This window comes from Pteropus medius, unplaced genomic scaffold (genome assembly GCF_902729225.1).
Source record: "Pteropus medius unplaced genomic scaffold, Ma_sr-lr_union100, whole genome shotgun sequence".
In the NCBI taxonomy this organism is placed as follows: Eukaryota; Metazoa; Chordata; class Mammalia; order Chiroptera; family Pteropodidae; genus Pteropus; species Pteropus medius.
This window is the reverse complement of record NW_024352787.1, coordinates 14,394,202-14,412,853: the sequence shown is the minus strand read 5'-3', so window position 1 is coordinate 14,412,853 and position 18,652 is coordinate 14,394,202. Positions and strand designations below refer to the sequence as shown.

Below are 18,652 nucleotides of genomic sequence, written 5' to 3'. Positions count from 1 at the left end.
ATGATTTTCAGCTTTTTTCAATTTTTTCTTTTTTTAATGCTTATGATTATTTCTGAATTGCTTCCAAATCGGGATCCAGAATCTGTTATTGATATTGACATGCACAATAAGAAGCCATCCATCTACTGAAGACTTCATGATTAAACCATTTCTGCACCTGATTTTCGTTGCAACTACATCCCAGTCATTGGAGTCAACTTGATGAATAGATTTGGCTAGAGAAGCTCAGGACTCCATCTGCTTTATCAGAATTTGCATGCATAATCTTTAAGAACAAAACATTTTACCTAAATGCCAGTCTTGACGAAAATTTCTTTTTTTTCCAGCGATGCAGAAGACCACAAGCCTTTGAAAAAAGGCAGTCGAACACCTTCAGACAGAACTGTGAAAAAAGAAGATAGCGATGATAGCCTAGTTGACTATGGAGAGGGGGTGAATGGCCAGTTCAATGAGGACGGCTCCTTTATTGGACAATACAGTGGTAAGAAAGAGAAAGAACCAGCTGAAGGAAATGAAAGCTCAGAGGCACCTTCTCCTGTCAACGCCATGAATTCCTTTGTTTAATTTGTAAGCTCTTTGCCAATATCCCATTCCTCTAGAATGTTTATCTTAAGCACTTGTTTGTCAGCCTTCTCATACTGTGAACATAGAGGCAGAAAGTATATGTTCTGCTGTATGTTAATATTATGAGAACAGTTAGAGCAAGAATGTAACTCAGTCAAATGATATGTTAATGTGAAGTGCAGTGCAAAGTGCATACTTTTTCTTTCAAAATAGGTACTCTTGATTTCCTCAGAACTGATAAAAATAATACGACATCATCCACAGATTATGTTATTTCCTCTTCAGGATACAGTTAAATATGATGCATGAAAAATGCTACACACAGTTAAAGGACATACTTGTGTATGTTATTAAAATGTGGTTTGATATTTTGTTTATACTATCCTCAGCTGAACCCCTAAATTCCATTTCCATTGTCCAGAGTGTTACTGTAGTATTCTCTAGAACTTCAATGTCTTTGTGGACATTGTTGTGAAATTGGTGACTCTTTGTCTAGCTGTTAGTGTTTTGGGGAGACTGTTAGGAACAATATGTACAGTATATACTTGCTAAATGAGTTAATCATGACAGTTGCATTCGCTGATGCTTACTGAAACACTGTCACCTGCTCTTTGCTCCTGTCACTTCGTAGCCTTCTTAAACTTCCAGGTATTACAGCAGTACAGTGTTCTACTTTATACATCATTTCTATGTTCAGTCGTTTTTAGGCGAAAACAGTGTGTATTGCAATGCATTTTGGCATTTGTGCCATACTGAAAGAATCAAAAAACAAATCACTCCAATTAAATTTCACAACTTATTCCAGAAAGCACAGGGCAAGACACATGCAACGCCTTCAGACAAGAAGTATTCTGTAACCTACTGCTTCTGTACCATTGGTACAGTCGATGTGGAGTCCTAGATTACTGTCATTGTCTAAAAGTGACTTTTAAAATGCAGAGATAATGAAAACTGCAATGATGGAAGAAAAGGAAATATGAAAATAAAATTAGTAAAACAGTTTACTTTAAGGAACTTTGTCCCCATATGTATAAAAAGAAAAGCTTTGCCACCAACTGGAACACATGAGGATTTTTGTGGTCTTTTATGGTTTCTATTAAAAACAAGTCCCATTCAGTAAGAAAGATAACAACTTGGCAGAAAATTGTTTAAAAAAGCAAGTTATCCCAACACTAAAAGCATACAATAGCATGCCAACAGGAATATATTATTCTCTAAGTCTTTACCTATGTGGCAGCTTTTGAAACTCTGCAGCATTAAACAATCTGTATGCAAATTGCTATGGACACATTTCAGAATCTAAGAAGTCTGATAAGTGCTAACAAGGCTAAGAGTCAAATGGATTCCATCTGCAGTTCCAAAAAAAAGTATATATTCTACCATAATCATAAACAATATCAGATGGTTTACCTCCAAATATGAAATTCTATAACAACCTATGGTTGAAGGAATTCTCAGTTTCATTTGCCAATAAATTGGTTTCTCATAACTTGCATCAAGTTTAATTTTAAGTAAAGCTTTTTATATGTAGATATTTTGTTAAATTTGTAAATACACTTAAAGCGTAGATGCTATATGCTTATAGGTGTTCCATAATAATAAACATGCAAAAAACGTTTATGTTATGCTGTATAAGAAGTTAGCTAATTAATACAGTGCATGGGATTGGAAAACATTTACTTAAATAACTTTGGGTTTTTATTTTCCCTTTTTGCTGTGAAATTGAAATAGTGAACTAGTCTACATATTGACAGCAAGTTTCTAGATGAACTCTTCAGAGCTTTGCCTGTGGGGCTTAGTAGGCCTAGTCACCTGACATCTTTGATACATGTAGGTAAAGCATAGTTTGAAGTTATCCCAGATAAAGATGGCCTTAAATACTTTCATGTCTCCATACTTACTTTTCACAGATCAGCCTTCCTAATGGAAATATAAAAAGACAAAACAGGCCTTAACTTGGCATCAGAGAGCACAAAGATAAAAGTTACTTTAAATTGCCAATGTTTGGGGGAACATTAAAAGTAGTTTTTACTGTTCCATAATAGTAGATGCTAAATTTATCTGTGCATGAAGGGATCACATCTGTAATAGTGCAATAGTTTTTGTATTAAAAATTAAATGTGGTTTTAAAAGTCCCTCTCTCTTTTGTAATATATCATGTTCCTAACAGAGTGTGAATGTCCAAGTAATGGTATTTGTAATGGTACAGGTAGATGTGACTGGATTTCCATCAAAGTAACTATTAAACAGTCTTGATCTCTTTGTGATTTTTAACTTTTTCAAACATATATTTCCTAATGTTTTAAAATAGCATACATTTTGATTTTTGCTTTTAAAGGGCTATTATTTGCAGAGAAAATTAAATGCAAAACCAAACACAATATAAAATGGCTAATAAAATAGGAACATACCAAGAAATTTTAACGAAAAGCAGAAGTAGATACTACTAGCCTTTTGAGAAACAGTCTGAGAAATCAGGTGCTGCTTTCTTTCCTGGAACCTGACCTCCACGGTGCCGGGACCTGCTGTCAGCCTCTCTTCTGCTTGCCTGGACCTTCACCCTCCCCAGCCATGGGCAGCTGGGATTCTTTAAACCTCTCCTACTTGATGAGACAGTTTAGGCATTTATAAGTATTATGGGTATGTCATCCATTCACTTCTCCCCAGCCCTATGCTTCTCATCATCTCAAACTTGTCTAGTCCTGTAAACAGTCAAGGTCTAGCTTATTCCTCCGTTCTACCACCTACCCTATTCACCTGTCTCCTGGTCCCAGCTTTCCACTCATGAGAACTTCTGCTGGCACAGAGCTCCCTGTCCCTACTCAGTTATTTGGACAACATGTTGCAGTCATCTCCCTTATCCAAGGTGGATACATTCCAAGACCCTTAGTGGATGCCTAAAACCTCAGATAGTACCAAACCCTGTATCTACTGTGTTTTTTCATATATGTGTGTGTGTGTGTGTGTGTGTGTGTGTGTATGCCTATGATAAAGTTTAATTTATAAATTAATCACAGTACTAGATTAACAACAATAACTAATGATAAAATAGAATAATTATGATGATATACTGTAATGAAAGTTATATGAATGGCTTTAAGGCCATTATTAATTAAAATAAGGGTTTCTCTAACACCAGCATTGTGATACCATGACAGATACCCGAGATGGCAGCTCCCAAGTAGCTAACAGGTGGGGGGCATACACAGAGTGGAAATGCTGGGCAAAGGGATAATTCACATCTCATGCGAGATGGAGCAGGACGGCTCGATATTTCATCATGCTACTCAGGACAGTGTGCACTTTAAAACTATGAATTGTCTACTTTGGGAATTTTTCCACTTAACATTATCAGACCCCCATCAACTTGTGGGTAAGTGAAACTGTGGAAAGCGAAGCCACAGATCAGGGAGCCTGCTATCTATAAGTCAATTGTAAAATGCTATCTAGACCTTAGAATTTCTACCACAGAGAGCATTCACCTCCAAACAGGAAATCAAGACCCTACTTCACACTGTGGCCAGATTTCACCGTCCATATCCTCAGATCACATCATCAGTCACAGCTCTATTTAGCAACTGGGGCTGGCAAATTGTAAGCCTGATCACAAAAAGAAAAGAAAAGAAAACATTGATCCATTGATGCCTCCTTATCCAGATGGTTTATAATGGCCTTGGTTTACTTTTAATGGCTGATTTTGGAAATGGCTATTGGGGGCAAGAAAGAAACATACAAAGAGCTGGGACTTCTCACCCAAATTCAGTGAATCTCTCACTCTCAAGAGATTTTTTTCTACAAATTACCACCAGAGGGCTCCCGTGCTTTATTCAGTGCAAAAGAAACGGGGGGAAAATGAAGCCTCTGGAGAAATAGTGCAAACCACTTTTGATAATCAGACTGAGGTCTGACAGTGCAGAAGATGATTGTCTGCTGCCACCGGAGGAAATGGGATTTGCAGCTTTCTCCGACGTTTCACCATGAGCCTGTTAATCTTTCTTTTGTTGACTGTGGCCAGGTGGCTGCTAGTTGATCAGCAGGGGAAGGAAGAATGTGCTCCTAGCTCTCACTAGGCACTCCATCACTGCTGCAAGTTGCTGGGGGTGAGAATGGGGGCATGTCCTTAAAATGGTTCACCCCCTCCCTTTCTCCAGAAAGTGCCATTTTGACTGCCACCAATGGTTTGATGTTTTGTGAATGGATAGCATGAAAAACACAGTTTAAGCACAGACTGCTTTTATTTTTTTACTTTAAAAAAAAGCAAGAGAGGGAGAAAACACTATCAGAATATTTAAACAAACAAACAAACAAATGGTTCCCAGGTTGGGATAGAAAGAGACCAGGATTTACATTCAAGCTCTGTCATCAGCTAGCTGTATAAATAAAGCCCCCCCAATCTCTCACCTTTCTGCACCTTTGTTTCTTCAACTTTAAAATGACAGAAAGCAGATGATTTCTAATATACCTTTCTGCTTAAATCCTATGGTTCCAAATACAACTCACCCACCCCACCCCACCCCAAAAAAATAATAATAATTTTTACGCACCATCAACAGCCATGTATTTTGCTAAGTGGGGAGGTTACAAAATGAGCAAAACCAGATGTGGTTCCTGCTTTCATGGAACCTGGAGTCTGGTGTGACAAGACGGACATTAATCAAATAACCACTGAAATGAATGTGTAATTCCAAACTGAGATATGCACTGTTAAGGGAAAAGCATGCCGTTCCAGGAGAGCAAATAATGGAGGAGGCTGGCTGACTGCCAAGTGGTCAGGAAGGCTTACTGGAGGAAGTGTGAGTGGAGAGCTGGGGGACAAGTAGGACTGAGGAAGAAAAGATGGTGTGCCTAGAGAAGATGCAGGAGCCAGGTCATGCTGGGTCCTGAGGACCACATGACAGGTTTTTGTATTTATTCAAGGGGCAGTAGAAAGTGGGGAGTAACGAAGGGGTTGAAGGGAAGAGTTATATTATCAGATTTGTGTTTGGGAAGAAGGCAGAATTCATGTGGTTTAGTGTGGAGAACGGGCTGAAAGAAGCCAGAGCGATTGGTAAGAAGGCACTAAGAAGCTTAGAGGTTGGATCCAGATCACACCACTGGAGATGGAGAGAAGTAATGGAATCTTAAGATATTCAGGAAGCACATCAATGGGAGTAAAAGATAGGATATAGGAGGTTGAGGGAAAGGGAGGCTCTTAGATTTCTGACTTGTCTCACCAGACATGAGATTCATTTAGGAACATCAGGAAAGAACCAGATTTGGGGATAAATTATGAGTTCAAGATAACAAATGAGGAGTTTAAAAGGCCTCTGAGACAGCCAAGTTGAAATGACTAGTAAGAACTGGGTAGATGGGCTTAATGCTCAAAAGGAACTTCTAAGATGAGTAGTAATTGAAGCCATGAGGCACTGATGCAATTGTCTAGGGAGAAAATACAAACAGAGGACTGAGGATTACACCCTATTAGGAAAATCCCTTCTATACTGGCCAGGAAGAGACTGATACCCAGGAGCTAGAGAAGTTGGGAATAAATAAGGACAGTGCGTTGTCTTGGAAGCCAGTGAAAGAGACCATGCCAAGAACAGGGAATAGTTTACAATGTCACATGAATGCTGAAAAATCAAGCAAAATGAGGATCAGAAGACATTTTTTGGATTTGAAGACATGGAGGTCATCTATAACTTTAGTCAAAGCTGTTAGGAACAGATCGGCGTGAATTGAGGAGTGAGTAGATGAAGAAATGAAGACAATGAGATTTGCCATTATCCACACGGACAACCCATCAGTCCCTGGGCTCAGTTCCTTGGTTTCTCCATCTCCATGATGACATAACTTACGCATCCCACTCTCTGCCCGCAACCTCCCCTCCAAACCACCGTCCCATCTGCTTTCTCTCAATCCTTTTTTCCATCCTTTTTCCAGTGTGGATTTTATAGTTCATTATATTTGAAACACTGCTGTTTTACTCCCAAAGTCCTTTGCCCTCTGTCTTTTCTAAATACTGGTGGAGGTATTGTTACTCAGAATCAAGTCTACTGTCTGCCTTCTACTGCCTACTCCTAGGAACTGAGAGAGAGAACAGAGGTCAGTATCATTAAATATCTTCAAATGGTTAACTCTCCACATTGCACAGCAGACTGGCTGACTTTTCTCAGGTGAACTTACATTCTTATACTCAGCAATGACTATTTCAGATCTTTTCTACCCTCTTCAAACAGTTCAACCCTGCCCCATCTCCCCACCCTCACAAATCACTCTACAAAATGATTTTATACCATAATTCACTAAAACAAAAAAAGAAAAGCAGAGGTGGGAATTTGCTCCTTTTCCTGCCAGCAAACCAAAATGCCTGCCTCGCTATGTTCCCATCTTCTACCTTCTATGAAAATAGTGGAGCCATCCTTCGCCCTGTCACAGACCAGTCCCTTTTCCTGGTCTGGGAGCCTCTCTCCCCCTCGGTGGATTCTTACCCAACAGTTGTCCTACTTCCGTGCAACTGGATCGTCTGTTGTCGTTGAACACACTCAGAGTCTCCCCCATCTACAACAAAGAGACCTTTGACTCCCCACCGTATACTCCCTTCAGTTATCATTTTCTCTCCCCCGCTTTCATCATCAAAAATGGTTGAAAAATTGTCAATAATACCAGGGAAAGTAAATGAAGATAATCGTAGAAGCTTCCATTTGCCAGACAGTGCATTCTTTGTTCCTTCTATAGCCATAAAACTTCTCCAGTCACACTCAGTTTGTCCTACAGACACTGCCTTTCTTCAGCTGTAATTATGTAGCTATTCTCTCAGTGAATGACTCAGACTTTTAAAAAAATCAGATGTTCTCAGCCTGCACAGTTCATCACCTGAGGGGCTGCAAAGCCCTAATACCCCACCCTGTTACTGTTGTAACCATCTGAGACAGCCCAGCATTAGCTCCCCAGGTGATTCTAACGGGCATCCAGGATTGAAACCAGTGTAAAGAAATACTGTGTTGCCACACTCATGTGTGCACTTAATGAATAGTATTTTTAATACATTTATTCACACAGAATAAATGTATTCTGTTAATCCCACATTCTCTTGTGTTCCTCTCATAAAAAAGAAAGAAAGAGAGAGAGAGAAAGAGAAAGAGAGAAGGGAGGAGGGAGTGAGAGTGAGGAGGGAGGAAGGAAGGAAGGAAGGAATGGAAGGAAGGAAGGAAGGAAGGAAGGAAGGAAGGAAAAGAAGGAAGGAAGGGAAGGAAGGGAAGGGAAGGAAGGAAGGAAGGAAAGAATAGAAGAAAGAAAAGGGAAAGGACCTTATATTGCTGGTAGGAATATAAAATGGTACAGCAAATTTGTAAAACAGTTTGGCAGTTTTTTTTAATGTTAAATATGAATTTATCATAAGATCCAGAAATTCTACTCCTAGGTATATACCCAAAATATATGAAAAAAAATAGGTCCACACAAAGACTTCTGTGCAAATGTTTATAGAAGAATGAATCATAATAGCCAAAAAATTATTCAAACGTCCATGAACTGATGAATAAAGTGTGATCTATTATATAATTAAATGGAATGCTATTCAATAATTATTTTAAGCACTAACACCTGCTACAACATAAAAGACCCTCGATGACATTCTACTAAATTAAAGAAGCCATCCATGAAAGACCACATATTGCATGATTCCATTTACTTGAAATATCCAGAAGAGCGAATCTATAAAGACTGAAAGTAGGTCAGTGGTTGTCGGGGACTGGGAATGAGAACAAAGATTGACTGTAAATTGGCAGGGGGATGTTACCAGAGTGATGTAAATGTTCTAAAACTGGATTGTGTTAATGATTGCCCAACTTCATAAATTTACGAAAAATCATTGAGTTGTATACTTGAAACAAGTGAATTTGTGATATTTAACACCTCAATAAATCTATTAAGATCAACCTTACATGTGTCTGACAAGTGATCAGGGCTATGCACACATGAGGCTTGTGATGAGCACGTCATCATGGTATAGGCCACTCCCTGTCCTCTTGTGTTCTCAAGGTTCTCAAAGTGTGCTCCCTGAACAGCATCATCAGCCTTATTTGTTAGAAATGTAAATTCTTGGTTCATCCCAGACCTACTGAATCAGAAACTTTTGGTGCAACAGCATCTGTGCTTTAGCAAGTGCTCTGGGCGATTCTGATGACACTAATGGCTGAGAAATACTGCACTCGATCTGTAGGCCAGGTTCTTTCCTCTCCTGCCTGCAGGAATAGGAGTGGTTTATCTGTTGAGATGAAAAAAAAGAAACTTGGCTCTTTTTATAATAGCAAAAAACTTGAAATGTCCATCAACAGGTAAATGGATGAACAAATTTTGGTATATCACACCAATATACATATCAATGAAATAATAATCTGGAAAAAAAAAGGAATAAACTACTGATAAAAGTAACTCATTCCACTGAGTGAAAGAAGCCAAACAAAAAAAGTTTCATTTATATGGAACAGACAAAACTAATTTATAATGACAGAGAGCATATCGGCAGTTGTCTGGGGCCAGAGAGGGGAGGGACTTACTACAATGGTGCTCAGGGAACTTTTAGGGCTGATAGAAATTGTCTATATTTTGATTATGGTGGTATTTACAGTGTTGTATTCATTTATCAGGACTCAAAACTGTATTCTTAAAATGGGTATGTTATAGGTAGTTTTATTTCAATAAAGTTGGTTTTAAAGGGGAAAAAAGAGAAAAAGAACTGCCGAAGTGATCCTCTCTCTGTTCTTTTTAATTAATTTATTTATTTTTTATGGTGACATTGGTTAACAAAACCCAATGTTTTAGCTGTACATTTTAACAGTAAGGCATATATATTTTTACACTGTGTGTTCACCTCCCATAGTTAGATTTCTTTCTGTCACCACATATTTGACCCATTTTACCTCATCTACCTCCTCCATCCCTCTTACCCTCTATCCTCCAGTAACCACTAGTCTATTGTCCATGTCTGTGAGTCTCTGTCCTGCTCATTTGTTGCTTTTAGGTTTATATCCCACATATAAGTGATATCATGTGATTTTCAACTTTTTCTCTCTGGCTTATTTTGCTTAGCATGCTTATCTCAAGGTCCACCCATGTTGTCGCAAATGGCAGTATTTCATCTCTTTTTATGGCTGAGTAATATTCCATTGTATATATGTACCACAGCTTCTTTATCCAATCATCTATCGTAGGACACTTTGGTTGCTTCCATGTCCTGGCCACCATGAATAATGCTTCTCTTTGTTCTTTTTTTCTGGTCTGCCTGCCCAAAGAAGGGGCTGGAGCAGGGAACATGGGGCAGGAGGCATTTGTCCCTGTAAGGGATTAGGACCCAGGCCTGCCTTCTGGAGAAAGGTCTTCTAAAAGCCATCTTTCTCCCCATCCCCCACCCCCATCCCAGGGTCCACAGCTCTCTGTCAGGCATCTGAGTATGTTTGTCGGTGCCATTCCACACCCACACCTTCCTAACACACATCCCTATATGACAAGGCCACCTTTGGGGCTTATCTGAAACCCTAGCTTGTTGCTTTCTCCAGCTTGGCGCTTCCTGCCATCCTTTCTTTTTTATTTTTCTCTCTCAGGCTTTTAACTCTCTTCCTTACTCCTTGCTGGTATCTCTCTCAGTTTTGCTTTCCTGGGCCTAAACAGCATCACATCTCCTTGCTTTCAATTCTCCATCCTAATGAGCTCTAATTGACATCTCAGAATTAACCTGTTCAAAATGTAAATCTTCAGTTGTGTTATACTCTGTAACTGTTTCTTCTCCACTGCACCCAATCTCAATAAATGGTACTACTGTTAGCTCACGGTAAAACTCCTTTTGTTAGGAGTCAGTTTTCCTCCCCACCCTAATAAAGTCAAAGCAATTCTCTAGGTTTTTTTTTTTTCCCCCAAAATATGTGTTGAACATATCCACACTTCTTTATCTCCATTCCCCCGACTATATTGCCAGCCCCTCTGCAAACCAACACCACACATGGCTGTGTTCCAATAAAACCACACAACAGAGCAGGGTTGGCAGACCTTTCCTTTAAAGGACCAGATTTGAGGCTTTGCAGGCCATATGGTCTTTGTTACAAGTACTCAGCTCTGCTGCTGTAGAGCAAAAACAGCAATGGACTCAAGATTTACAATGTGTAAGGTACTTAAACAAATGGGTATGGCTGTGTTCCAATAAAACTTCATTTGCAGTAATACATGCATTCTGTGCTGGTCTGGGCCTATCAATTATTAGCTAGAAATGCCTGTGGCAAGAGTTCGATCCATTTCAGGACCACTTGCCTGAAAGTGATTGAAGGAGAGTCTCTTTAAGACAGTCATTAGGATGCTCAATAAGGCCAGCCCCCTGGAAACATTTATCTCGATGGAAGTTCCAAAGAATATTAGTTTGGAGAACCCGTTCTTAAGTCTCCTGAGAGGTAAAGTGGGCAACCTGGTCAGAGTCAATAACATCTGTTGATCCAAAGAGAACAAGAATAAATTTAGTAAGGAAAGAGATTACCTGTTTTGAAGATGAATTTCGGGAAGGAGTCGCCAAGAACAGTCCCGCGTAAGTATCGATGATGGCGATGTCATATCTAGAAGCCACAGCAAAGAGGGCAATTGGTCTATGAAATTACTCTACCAGCGGGAGTGTGGTTGGCCTCCCGGAGGGATATGTACCCATTTGGATAGCCTCTGTTGTTTGGTTTAGGAGCAGAGAATGCACTTATCTATCATAACCTTGGCTGTGGGAGAGAGGGATTCCCCTGGCTTGAGCCCAGGTTGTTAGGGCATGAATTTCCCTGATGATGTGAGGTTGTGTGGGCTCATTTTTTCAAGTTGATGGGAAAGATCTGTACTCTGAGTCTTCTGTACCAGGCAGAGTGTGGTGGGCTTAGTGGGGGAGTCTGAGATATTATTGAAAATAGCTTCTGGTAAGAAGCAGTTAGTGTGAGCAGAAACGTGCTAATTCCTTCCATATCTGGGCGCGCCAGATGGGCTTGCCTTATATGAGGAAACTGTCCCTTAGCCATTGGCTGGAGCAAAACTTAAGGCCTAGCAATGACCCAGAAGTCTGAAAATGAGGATCTGGGAAAGGTCTCTTTTTATGGCCTCCTTGAGTGCTGGGTGAATGGCTACATTCCACCTTGGGCTGAGCCGGGAGTGCCTGGGGTGGGTAGGATGCTGCAGCCCTCCAGCGTGCTAAATTGCATACAGAGGTAGTGTGGCCATCAGTGAAGAACACTGACTCCCTGTCCATTTCAGGTAGTTGGGCCTAAGGGACTCACCAAGTAGCCAGAGGGGGAGGAAGCAGGGAGCACTTCTATCACCCTCAGGGCAAGGGGCTGAACACGGGGAAGCCACATCCTCCTCTCATTTGGAAAGGTCTTTGACATCAGAGTTAGCCCTCTCCTGAAGCTACCATTTCCGTTTTACCAAAGAGGCATCTGTAACTCAGGGCTTTATAGGAACTTGGGTATGGAGTAGTAATACCAGGTGGGGGCCAGTTAGGGCCTCAGTTTCTATAAGAGCCCAAAAGGATGCCAAAAGCTGGTTCTCAAAGGGAGTGTCTCAGGCTGCTGCTGGGAGTAGAAACTTAGCCCAGACTCCCACAGGAAGCCAGAGAGATTCATGTTTGATCCACAGACTCCAGGAGGCATAGTCAGGTGTGGCCAAGGACTCAGAATGTGGAGCCAGGGAACAAGTAAGGTGTGTTGGGCTGCTTGCTGGGCAGTTTCTAAAGCCCCCTATTGGACTTTATCCCAGTGGAAGGTGGCAGACCTGCATGTGGTTGCATATATGGGGCAAAGAATTAATGAGAGATAAGGAATGTGTTGCCTGCAGAACATGAAAAGACCTAGTATGTATTGTGCCTGAGTGTCGTGGGTGGTGTAATGTAATTGATGTTTGATTGTCGGAATTTCTCAGCCCTAAGAGGACCAGATGATGCCCAGACCCTTGACACAGGAGGCTGGGCCTTGGATCTCATGAGGGGCGACAGCACAGCCGCATTGGTGTAGGTGGTTTGTGAGGATGGGCACAACTGTCCATACCGCTTCCTCAGAGGGACACCTCACATTAATGTCATCTATATAATGCCAAAAATGGCACTTCTGGATTATAAGGTATTTAAATCCTGGCAGCAGAGGTTATGTGCAATTGCAGGACTATTCAAATACCCCATTAGGAGCCTCAAAAAATGTAGACTGACCCCCCTTCCAAAGTGAATACAAGTCGGGCTGGGAATTCCTATGTAATAAGAACAAATCAGAACATATTAGCTAGGTTGATAACCTGGAAGGATGCTCCTCAGGCCCATTGTATGTCCTCAATCAATTCTATAATATTAGGATTAAAACCTTAATCAAGGGAACCTGAGTATTGAGATTTCAGTAATCAGTGATGAGGTACCATTTGTTAGTGACTGGCTTAAGGACCTGACAAGTAGGATATTGAAAGGAAAGGTTGTGGGCTTGATGACTCTCATCTCAAGTATGACAGAGGTTAAGCTTTCAGCGCCCTGTTTAAGTCAGTACTGCTGCTGGGAGTGTTTACCGTCCTGACCTCAGGAAGAAGACTCACCAATGTCCATTTTGCAAGTCCCACCAGGAAGACCAAGAACTTGGGCACCCTCTCAGAGCATCCATGTCTATAATAAGAAAAGAAAGAGCCGGGGGAAAGGGGACACTACCAGAGGAAGCTGTTTGAGGTAAATAGTCCCAACAGTTACGTCCAAATGGGTTCGTGACCTTTGACTGTTTTACCAGCAATGCCCTGTAGGTAGAAGAGATTTGGGTCCTGGTGTCTAATAGGACCAAAAAAGACTGTGCATTTTTATTGTTCTAATGGGCCACCAGAGTAGTGCAGGGGTGACTGTCCTTGGGAGGTGGGACAAGCTCAGGGAGCTGCCAATTTCCTAGGGTAGGGGCTTTAGGGGGCTGCCAGTCCCGAAGGTCAGGAAAAGGGGCAAAGGGAATAGTGGGGACTGGCCAGGCCAGAGGGTTTAGAGGGCAGCTGTGTGGTAAGAGGATAGATGGCAGAAAAGGGCTGTAGCTGGGAAAAAGCTGGAGTCAGGGCCTAGAGTTTAGAGTCTAGCTGTCCAGAGATTAAGTGGTGAGGAAGCCTGAATCATAATAACTCCCGATAGAGGTTTGCCTGTGCATTTCCATGAGGGCGGAATTTATTGGGAAGGCAGTGGGGAGCCCTTTCCATTGAAGGAAATTTGTTTGAGCTTAGACCCTTCTGGGACAGCAGGAGCAGAGGGGCATGAGTCTGAAGTGTCTGGGCGTCAGGGTGGGAATCTTTTTCATGTGTAGCAGCCATATCAGCAACCTCCCGTACTCTTTGGATGGCTTCCACATCCCAATAAAATGCAGTAGCACCACGGTGTAATTAAGGGGTGATCCTTGGAAAAAGAATTCTCTGTGAGTCAAACGGGGCCTCTTCAGGGTTGGGAATAAAGATAGGGTCATGGGAATGATAAACCCATCGGACCATGCCAATTTTGCAAAGCAGGAGACGGGCCTCATCTAACGTTTTCCATTCATGGTGAACCTCACTAGTGATCACCCTAATGGAATGATGGGCACAGTGCCAGGCAATAAATAGCCAACTGAGGAGAAGGAGGGCCCCAGTATGAATATCAGTGGCTCAAGGGGCCTTTGCCTTCCCTGGGCATGTTTCTTGGTTCTGCCCTATTCAGCTGAGCGGGCTCCGGATCTGTGGTTCTTGGAGGACGGACGTATAACCCAGATGGGTCTTTGAAAAGCTTATGGATTTTAGGATCTTTAGAGATATTAACCAACTGACACATTTCGGCAACTGTGAATAACAATTCTGAGCCTGGTCCAAAAACCTGCAAAAGCCAATCAGCTCCCTTCTCTCCTTCCTGCTGTAAGTAATCTAGGGAAGTTTTGTATTTTGGTTAAGGTGGAGTTTCTGATCTCAGTTACTACGTCCTAGTTTTCTGCCATTACCTTAACCTCACGTGCTACTGGAAAAATTGGGGGTGATATTCCTGTGAGCCATCTTCACAGGCAGCCACTTTACTTTCCATGAAGTCCCAATTCACCTCCCCCAGTTGGGGTCTGCCGCCACTAGTGCAATATGCACAGGGTCTTTTGGGGAAGCTGCTGGGCCTCTGGAGTCCAATGCCAGAGCCTTGGCATGTTGGTATCCGTGATACTGAGCAATGCTCAGAAAGCTTGCATGGGGTTTGCATTTACCAAGGAGCTGGTGCACCTCCTCAGGGTTTTTAGGTGGTGTTGGTACCAGATATTCAGGGCATTTATATTTGTCCATTAATTTTTTTAGCAACATCGCACCACGGATTAGACTCACAACATCCCATCGGATCATGAGACAAAGAGTGACAGCAGAGAGTGAAATGGTGACACAGAGACAATAGGCCTCCACTGCATTTCCTGTTCATGTGCCACTGGTTTCCCACTGCAAGGCTATTTCACTTGTCTGAGTTAGTACACATGGTCCAGGCAAGACCCGCCGACTCAGCAGTTGTAGGTGGACGTCTCCAGTCCTCCTTACCTTTGAGAAAATTCTCTCCCTCTGCCTTTAGCCCAGAGCTTCCCCTTGTGCATTGACAATAGCCTTGTGATCCAGTCCATCCTCCTTAGCTTTCCTTGGCTACTTGCTGAGTGTCTGCATTCCCCAACTAGAGTTCTAGGAAGGCAAGGGCTTGGCTCTTACGTTCGCTACCATGTCCATCACACCTAGGATAAAATGCCTAGGACTCACGCATTCCCTTATTCATTCACAAACATATTCTGAGTGCCTAGTGTGTGCCAAATGCTGTCGATAGTCAATAAATGTTGGTTAAGTGAATTAAGAAAAGAATGAATGAATGCTACCATTCCCAGATTCTTTCTATAAGCATCTCTGGGGTGAGCATACAACTATAGGTCTACATACTTCAGCATTTTTAAAAAAATTCCTTTACATTTCCATCACCCTGTTAATGTGCATCTGAACTCTATATTGCCACCTGAACGTACACCTCCATTCACCTGCTGGAGCCCCTTTATGAAGAGTCATAGCCACCTTTGCGGAATGGGACCTTTACAAACATGTTTAACTCTGGCCACACGAGGACTGGAATGTCTCCAGGTGTGTGAGGACTGATCCTCAGTTAACCTGGGAATCTTTCACCTTTCAAATGATTAATATTCTCCTTTTTCCCTTCTCCCAGACGATAGAGCTCACAGCCAAGGATGCTGCTTTGCATTCAGTGGGTGTTAGTAGTGAAAATGACAAACCACCTTCCTGAGACCACCAAGGCAAACCTCAATGCCTTTCCCTTAGCAGCATCGCCCATTTTCACCCCTCTTGTTTGTGGCTTTCCCTTTGGCCCTGTTCTTTTCTGTCTTCTCTGGCTAAAAGAAAAAAAAAATTATAATCCTTTAAAAAGAAAAGACATAATTTTATATAACAGCTGCTGGGTATCATGTGCAAGAAAACAAGCATGGAGCAGCATTTTACAACAGCACAGTGATCAAATGCATTTTCAGAATAAAGCGTTGATGCATTGAGTAAAGATACAGAGATATGAAAATAATCGATAGAAATAAAAGCAGCAGCAACTGGCATATCGATGCTCTCAATCAGCAACGACAGAGTCTTTGCAGGGGAAGGGATATGAGATTCAAGGTCTGTTGTTAGAAGTCTCATTTCATTTGTAATTCTTGAAGATCCCCAGACACAGCTGCTCCATGGGAAAACTCGTGGAGCAGGTGCATCTGGGGACCTTCAAGCAGACCCACTCACCTCCAGCACGGTGGAAAAATGACAAAGCATGAGTGATGCTGCTACAGCCTTCTGGCTTCCTTCTCTGGCCAAATCTAGAATCAGATAGGGAAGGAAGTATTTTATAGGTCTTAACACAATTTAAAATCCCCAGGGTAAAATTTGAAATGAAAGCAAATGCATGTATAAACATGACCATGTAATCCATTGTGAACTGAATGTGTCCTCCCAAAACTTTTACATTGAAGCCCCAAACCACAGTGTGACTGTATTTGGAGATAGGGTCTTTATGGAGGTAATTAAGGTTAAATTATGTCTTTAGGGTGGCACCCTGATCTAATGGGATTAGTCCTTATAAGAAGAGACACCGGAGAGCTTCCTCACTCACCTGCTTTTTCTGCCCTCCTTGCCCCTCTCCCCACCCCCCATGTGAGGATACAGAGAGAAGGTGGCCATTTACAAACCAGGAAGCAATATCTTACCAGGAACTGTACTGGCTGGCTCCTTGATCTGAAAGTTCCAGTCTCCAGGACTGTGAGAAAATAAATTTCTGTTGTTTAAGCTACCCATTCTATGGTATTTTGTTATGGCAGCCTGAGCAGACTAAGACAAAATCCTTTGCAAATTGCCTTATATTCTATCACATTCTGTCTTCCAAGTGCAAACAATCTTTGTGGTGTTTCTCTACTTTGTATGTGTTTTCAGCATCTAATCCTCTTTAGTTAGAAAGAATTTGTTATGTTAAAATGAGGATGGAGAAGAAAAGAACTAACCCGTCTTCAGTGCCTATTAAATGCCAGGCACTGTACAAAGCACTATATACACATCATTCTCATTTCACATTCTCGTCCATCTTGTGGGGTGGCACTCTTTTCTTTCCAAAGATCACACAGACCACAGCCATAGAAGAGTGCTGGCATGCGAACTCATGTGTCTGATTCCAAAATATGAGCCCCTTCCCTTGTGAGATTATTTCTCCTAAACTCTAACTACTTAAAAAAAAAAAAAAAAGTCCGATGTTCAAAGTGAGAGGAGAGTAGGCCTATACATGAAGGTCTGCCCTGTTGCAAAAGACTAATATTTAAAAGAAAAATCCCGCTGTATATTTTTAAAGGTCAGTAGGTTCTCTCAATCCAAAAGCTATGAAAGGGAAAGACGTGGCCTTCAACCCAGGTATGGATCCATATTTATGTAAGAAAAGAATCACATCTTACTCTTCAGATTTTAGCATATAAAGCACAACTTTCAGACAGCCAGTTCTCAAGAATCATTCCGCTCTGCTGGTTGTGAGGCTGCCAGATGCTCTGGAAGGCAGAACCAGAGCTTCCTTCACTTTCTCCACACTTGCAAGTACTTGTTAAAGTCCCTAAAATATTGTTGAGATTTATTCATGACTGTCAGGGGTGTGTCCTGATTATTATTTTCCAGAGAGATAGGAAGGACACCACGAGAATAAGAAAGTCATGCCTAACTGCTTACCAGCTGCAGTTATGGAAGCAAGCTTATGGGCAGACAATGGTTTGGGGATTTCAGCTCTCTGTTCTGCTCAGCCAAGCTCAGTGTCACCTCTATCAAAAGTGGCCAAAGGGAGGAAGAAGAAGGTAAATTTGGAGGTCTGGGTTTACTGCTCTGGATCTAGTTACTCCATGTAAGAATGGAGTCTTCCATCAGCAATTATTACATCTTCAGGTGCATAGCCAGTGTTTCAGGAGAGCCAAATGAGTGTAAACAATAGTCTCTGTACTCAAGTCACCTTCAGAGCAATTAGAGAAACTAGCGACCTCATGCTCAATAATGAGGAACCTAGGACAAGACACTGTGATAGTGTATAAACTATAATTACAAAGACAAATGTCACTGCGAACTGAAGTAAAGGAGTCCCAGGAGAGACCTTTAAAGATAAATGGAATTTGGAAAGGACGCATGGTAATCAGAATTTGGAAAGAGGCATGGTAATCAGAATAATGACCCCTCAAAGGTAGCCACGTCCTAGTCCCTGGAGCCTGTGAATATGCTACATTACATAGCAAAAATGTACTTTGCAAATGTGATTGACTTGAGGATCTTAAAATGGGGCTATTATCCTGGATTATCTGGATGTGCCCAATATAATTACAGCGTTCTTCTAAGAGGGAGGCAGAAGTGTTAGAGTGAAGAATAGCTGTGATGACGGAAACAAGAGATTCAAGTGGAACAAGGAAGGGGCAACAGAATGCAGGCAGCCTCTGGAAGCCGACAAAGGCAAGGAAATGAATTCTCCCCTCAGAGCCTCTCAAGAAGGAACCTGCTGACACCTTGACTTTAGCCTAATGAGACTGATTCTGAACTCCTGACCTCCATAACTGTG

At 41.8% G+C, this 18,652-nt stretch overlaps 1 protein-coding gene across 1 annotated transcript in view; it reads left to right on the top strand.

Annotated features, from left to right (window-relative positions):
* The window catches only part of NRCAM (neuronal cell adhesion molecule), a 258,892-nt gene extending 256,061 nt beyond the window's left edge, over positions 1-2,831 (top strand). Inside the window, 1 exon segment of the mRNA XM_039849322.1 lies at positions 327-2,831. Coding sequence (XP_039705256.1) covers positions 327-564 — 238 coding nt within the window. The 3' untranslated portion in view covers positions 565-2,831.
* Positions 2,832-18,652: the final 15,821 nt, after the last annotated feature.